Consider the following 7,098-nt stretch of genomic DNA (forward strand, 5'->3'; position numbering starts at 1 on the left):
ATATAAGAAGACTCCCTAAAAAAGAGAATTTCGGATAATAATTGATGATAATTTTTATTATTGCTTAATATCAAATTTCAATATTGACTAATTTCTTCTCGAATTTTTGAATTCTACAACTTAATTAATATAACAATTTTCCTTTCTTTAATTGACAATATACTTAAATTTTTGTAATGATATTATTATATTAATAATAGAGAAATGTTTAAACAGTCAGCTACATCTTATTTTGTATCAAGTACATTCTTTTTTTAATAACACTATTTTATTTTTTTTTGTATAGCATTGATCATTTCTTAGAATTAAATTGATTGTCAATGTTTTACATTTTCATCCGAAAATTTTATATATGTTTTTAATATATATAAGCATTTATATATATATATATAAAAAAATTCGAAAATAAAACTTCAATTTCTACATTCAACATTTTTTTTTTAATTTTTAAATTAGAATTAAATTTTCTATCGAAATTTTTGCACTTATTTATTTTAATTATTGTAATTATTAGCGTTATTTAATCAGGAATTACTACTTTCAATATTTTTCATGACCTTTCACATGACATTTTTTTTTTGTTTTGTTTCAAATTTATGTACATACATATACATCAAATACTGTACATAAAGACAAATACAGTTCTGTCATAATTTTATGACTAAATTGAGATTTTTTAAAGCAAGCTCATTCCATATAATATAGATTTAATAAATCAAAAAGCATAACATTACCTAAGATAACAAATTTTCTTTTGAAAATGGAAAATCCCTTCTATAAATAGGGAATGTTTCGGTTCTAACTGTAGAAAACACTCTATCTGCTTCAGAACTGGACTTATTTCTTTGTAAGGCAGTATTTCACTAAACTGAACTCTTTCTTGTAGAATCAGTGTCATCGTTGTACTGGTGCATTGCAAAACAGAAAGAGGAGGAGAAAAAATAAAACATAACAGAGTATGATGTAACGATAAATTTACAGTATTAGAAGGAAGATCACAAAGGACACAACATAGATTGTCATTGACACCAACTCTACGTTGACGAAGTTTTGTGGGGAAAGAATGCTCCACGTATCTTGTTATTTTGCTTGAAGGCTTCTGGTTGTCATGTAATACGCACCAGCTCAACTGGTGAGCGAATTTATAGTGGTCCCCGACGTAGCAGAAGCTTCACACTGTTGTCTCTTCCCTTCCTTCCTTTGGTTCGCTGTCAGAAATGTGGTGACATCATTACCTGCCCATCAAACAGTGACATTTGTACTATTTACTCGTAAACAATAAAAAAGCCCACTATTTCCTAACTCCGCTTTTATTTTCTCAACAAATATTAACTTTTAAAATTTTATTTAAAAAAAAATTAAAATGTTTAAAATTAAAAGATTAAATACGAAAATTAAATCTTTNAAATTAGTTATAACAGTTCTTATTATTTCATTTTTCTTAGAAGATACGTTGAATTTTTAATATGATGTTCAATGAATAACTATTGAAATTTAATAAATATATCAACGACAGTTATAACCAGATAAATTTTTATTTTTCGAATGACAATGTACAAAAAAAAAAGTCTTTCAAATAATACGTCTGAATGAGGCTTGTTTTTCTTTAAATAGTAACATTTTATTCGTTTTTTCTTCAATATTTTATGACATATTCCCTGATGACGTTATTCATTTGAAATTTAAAGAAAAAAAACTGTGTATAAAATATAAAAAAAATTCAAATAGATAATGATAAAGCCTAAGTAAAACTACAAACAAGATATATATATTTTTTTTATTTTGAGTTTTGAAATACAATTCTATTATGTTAAAAATTTTTATGAAATAACGAATAAAGATGTAGAAAAAAATATATCTTGCAGGAAAAATAATTTTCCTCCAAAAAAATAACATATAATAACAGAAAAGAATGTCTTTTGTAATTCATAAAAGATTTATATAGGCAATGAAAGAAGTCAACTGGCATGTAAATGAAAACTTAAAAATAAGTATAAAAAAAGGTAGAACATTAAAAAGAAAAATGATAAAAAAGGAAAGTATCATTAGTGATAATATAATAAAATTGAATAAAGTATTTTAAGGACATTAAATTGCTTTGTATAAAGTTTCTTCATGTTAAGTTTGAATATTTTAATTAAAAACTTTAAGTTTTTTAAACATATCAATTAATTATTTTTTTACTTAATACAGTTATAAAATAAGTTCTGATTAATTATTTATTATTCTAATAAATGATAATTTATTAATAGAAATTAATGTAATAAATTAAACTGTAGGCAAAAAAATACTAATTTTTATAAATATTTATTATTTATATAATTAATTTCAGACAGAGAGAGATTAGAAATTAATTGTAATATGTCATTCTATGTTATGATTTAATATTATTTAATAATTAATTATAAATATCGAAATTATAAATTTTATTTTAATGTTTTAATTACATTTTTGTGTAAAAATACAAAACAAAACAATAATAAATGAAAATAATTTAACTTGATAACATATTCGTTTTGTTAATTTTCTTAATACATCATAAATTTTTAGTAATTATACTTAATTTAATTATTATATTAATATTTTAAATTAAAAAGTTAAATTTTTATATTCTTTCTTTTGTCTTTTCTTTGTTTTTATAAAACAAATGTTGCTGCCAGGATATTAATGTATCAATTCTCATCTTTTCTAAATTGCTAGTAAAATAAAAACTAAGAAATAAACTACATTGTTATTCTTTATCTTCCTTTGATAGAAGAGAAGAAAAAATATCAGAGATAAATGTCTCAAGTAAATTGATTTGTAGCTTAGTTTTTAATTTAATTTAATCGTAAATGTTTCTAAACGTAATTTATATTTTTTAAATTTATATTGAATTTATTTTAGGAGATTTGATTAGGAGATTTATCATTTAAATGAAATTGATTATGCAATTTTAATTTTTTACTAAAATAAAATTTATAGTTTAATCAATTAAATGATATAAAATCATTTGAATTATATTTTTTCATAAAGTATTATTTTTTTCCTCTTTGATTTTATACAATGCGATTTTTATTTTTCTGTCATGCTGAACAAAATATGAGAATATTCATAAGACTTTTATCTGAAAATTAATTATAACTTAATCCAAATTACTTGATCATCATAAAGACTAATTTGAATTATTGGAATCTAAATCGTGATAAAGTTGATTTAAATTATTCCAAAGAATTTTTATATTCTACATTAAATTTTTACTTATTTTTACAATAAATTTTTCTGCGTTTATGCTTATATCTAGTATCAAAGATTAATAATCCTGTTTGGTTCGGTTGAGTGGAGGTCTTCCACATTTAATTGGTAAACGGTGCATACTTATTACTTCCAAATATTTCCTCAGAATAATGATTTCTAGTTAATATTATTCACTTTTGATTAATTTGATTAGTTAATTTAGAGAAATACCCTAGTTTCTCAGTTAGCGTCAAGTGCAAGAACAAAATCACCAGCCTCAAAGATTAATAATTAACATCAAGAATAAAATTTTTAGGTAATAACATAATTTTAACAAACTAACCTTTGAAATTATACTTATAATTAATAATTATTACTTTTCTCTATTAAAATATTAACGTTCAGAGATTGAGTATAATATTCTATTAGTAATAAATAAATAAACACAGTGCATTAGTTTATTTAAAAAGTCGATCATTTACATTTATTACAAATTGATGACCAAATTAAGTTAAATTTAACTGTGTTAGAAAGTATACAGTAAATCTAAATTCAATTTTTTTTTTCAGTTCAATGAAAATTAATGTCGAGCTATTTTCTAACTGATACCAATGATATTCACATGCGTTACATATATGTGAATATATATAAACTATAATATAAATAAAATTTAATACGAATCAATAGCGATAATATCGCATAAACTGCTTAATATCATTATTGTTTTGCAATTTTTGTAGGAATGTTATGCAATTTAATTAAGATATAGTTCTTATATATAATAATATTTTTTGTAAACTATATATTTTATAGTGTTCTTATTATAATAAATAACAGTTTTCTAACAGGGATTCTTTGTTGCTATATAATATTTTATTAAGTTGCTGCAATTGTATTGTTTTTATTGTTATTTTCTTCTCCACTTCAAAATGTCATCTTTTGGAAAAGTTGGATGACAGCTTAAAATAAAATTTCTAATCATAAGTTCAAAATGTGATGCTATCGATTACAGTCAAAGCAAAAAACAGTAAAAATAAAAATAAAAAAAATTTGAAAGAAATCTAATACACTGAATTTTTTTAGATTTCATTCAATATTAGATATTTTTTTTAACATTAGTATGATATTGAATTTTGGTAGTTTATTATTCATTTATATTTTAGTTTCAATCATATTTGTTTTTTTAATATTTATATATCAATACTACATGTTTGTTTATTTACTTTTTCTTTTCGTGTCTACTTATTTACTGTAGGTTAAGAATTCAAATAAATAAATAAATAAAATGTGTTTGGAAAGAAAAATAAGTGCTAATTTAAACTTTAGGACATTTTAGATTAAAAAGTAATGTATTTCGAAAACTTTTTAAGAAACTGAAACAGGTATTACGAGAAATAATAGAAGAAAACGGAGTGTCATCCCGATCTGAAATCGAATCGATCACTTTTCTAAGGGAAAAAAAAGAAGTCAGATGTACTTCTATAGTGGAAGAACTGGATTTATTCCAAACAATATATATATATTATTATTAAAAAGTTTTGAAAAATATATTATGTAAATTAGTTAATTCAATATCAAAATTCGTGTCTCATATAACGGATTAATATATTGAACGAACAAATAATTACGTCTCCATGTAATTGAATAATAAATAAAAAGTACAGAATTCACTTTTAAATTATGTTGTTTTTAACTGATATGATGAATCATGTCAATGGTTCTCAGAAAATAAGTAGTTTTGTAATAATATAAAAAAAAATTTTATAGACACAAATCAGAAGAATGCTATTTCTATAGCATTCCCGAAACTTTTTCTTATCTTAAGAAGGATAAATAGTTATTCATAATTTATAAAAATTCATTTTCTTTTAAATTATAATAGTAACATGGAACAGTTTAATTTTTTTTTCTAGATAATAATTGCTATATGATACCGGTCGATGTACGAGTATAAAATAAATTTATTTGAATATGTTGGAATTATAAATTATATTTTTGAGCAAAAGATAAAATAAATTAAAATCGGTATTATAAAAATTAAATTTCTAATATTATTTTTGTAACATAAATATAATTTAGCTAAATGCCATCAAATTAAACAACATCAGTTTATACTTATGTCTACTACTTACCGATTATAATATTTCTACACATTTATTTTATTTAATATCAATTGGCAGGTGTTTCAAATTTAATTGGCACTTTAAAATATTTTAAACTGTAATTTTATAGCTCTTCGCTTATATTCAAACTTTCTTATAATACGAGTATTAATAGTTTTATTATTTGAATAGCTTTGCTTTTACAGTGCCTAATACAGGGTGGTCCATAAGTCAGTTAACCACGATATATTTTCAAAAATTATTTTTAAAAATAGGTGATTCAGGTGTTTGTTGTTATTTGCAATTCATTCACTTCCAATAGCATAATAAATAATATACAAGTGTTCCAAATCAATTTTAACCATTCTTAAAATGTTAAAACATATGTCGGTTAACTAACTTTTGAACCGCCATTTATTCATAGTTATTTAGCACCATACTAGATTGAGCTTACATATATTTATTTGAAGTCTAATATGAAATTTTAATCAGTTAATAATTTTTGGATTAAAGTACATAAAAATACAATTAATTTTTCTCTATTTCTCAAATAAATTATTTACATAATTTTTTTAAATAATATTTTAAAGAAAATTTATTGATGTGAGTTAAGAATGAATTTATATTTAAAAAATATTTTATTATTTTTTGATCATTTATTTTTAAAGAAACTTTTTTTCCATGAAATTAAAATCATTATTTTAAATAAATGTTTTTAAAAGAATTTATTAATATATCATTAAAGACAGTTAACTATATTTAACAACAGAGGTGACGGTTTAATAACCTTTCAAGTACATGTTTCATCTAGAGACTATACAGTATATAAATTACGAGTAGATTATGCTTGTGATCTCATACTTCGCCTCTGTGTGAGAGGCCTTTCTGATCAGTGGTAAGAATTGCTGGCTAGAAAACATGTCTTAGCACTGCTGTTGTTGAGGACTAAAAACCCTATGATATTGGAACAATAAATCATAAGGCAATATAATGTCTTCAGAAAGTAGAAGTTTCAGAATTACAACTTAGAAAATTAATGTACAATTTTAAACTTTTCCAAAATATATGGGAGTCAAATTTTTTTTTAATCTAAACAATATTTTAAATATTAATTTTTATGAATATAATCACTGTAATATAAAAATATAAAAATAATAAAATATAAGAAGACTCCCTAAAAAAGAGAATTTCGGATAATAATTGATGATAATTTTTATTATTGCTTAATATCAAATTTCAATATTGACTAATTTCTTCTCGAATTTTTGAATTCTACAACTTAATTAATATAACAATTTTCCTTTCTTTAATTGACAATATACTTAAATTTTTGTAATGATATTATTATATTAATAATAGAGAAATGTTTAAACAGTCAGCTACATCTTATTTTGTATCAAGTACATTCTTTTTTTAATAACACTATTTTATTTTTTTTTGTATAGCATTGATCATTTCTTAGAATTAAATTGATTGTCAATGTTTTACATTTTCATCCGAAAATTTTATATATGTTTTTAATATATATAAGCATTTATATATATATATATATAAATAACATTAGAATATTATTTATAACATTATATTATAAGCTTTAGCAATGGCGATGTCGAATGATTCACACTCGGTAAGTAATCCTACAATTTTTTGTTTATAGCGTAGTTTATACGGATTATTTCCAAAAAATATATACGTATTTTGGAAATGTTGTGTCGAATTAGTCTAGAATCTATTAATTTTATGGAAGAAAACCTTTCAATCAGCCGTAGTCCGTAAACTT

The 7,098-nt window shown here is 22.0% G+C and overlaps 1 protein-coding gene across 2 annotated transcripts in view; it reads right to left on the minus strand.

Annotated features, from left to right (window-relative positions):
• Positions 1-487: 487 nt before the first annotated feature.
• Positions 488-7,098, minus strand: part of LOC111619281 (neuroligin-2-like) — a 75,860-nt gene continuing 69,249 nt past the window's right edge. The window contains exon 8 of one of the 2 annotated variants that reach the window (XM_023360961.1): positions 488-1,208. In XM_023360961.1, coding sequence (XP_023216729.1) covers positions 1,172-1,208 — 37 coding nt within the window. In that variant the 3' untranslated portion in view covers positions 488-1,171. Of the gene's footprint in view, positions 1,236-7,098 lie in introns of both variants that reach the window. The other variant, XM_023360963.1, reaches the window with a different exon arrangement.

The sequence above is a fragment of the Centruroides sculpturatus genome, unplaced genomic scaffold, assembly GCF_000671375.1.
Source record: "Centruroides sculpturatus isolate CEXI.00-Female unplaced genomic scaffold, Cexi_2.0 scaffold46, whole genome shotgun sequence".
Classification (NCBI taxonomy): domain Eukaryota; kingdom Metazoa; phylum Arthropoda; class Arachnida; order Scorpiones; family Buthidae; genus Centruroides; species Centruroides sculpturatus.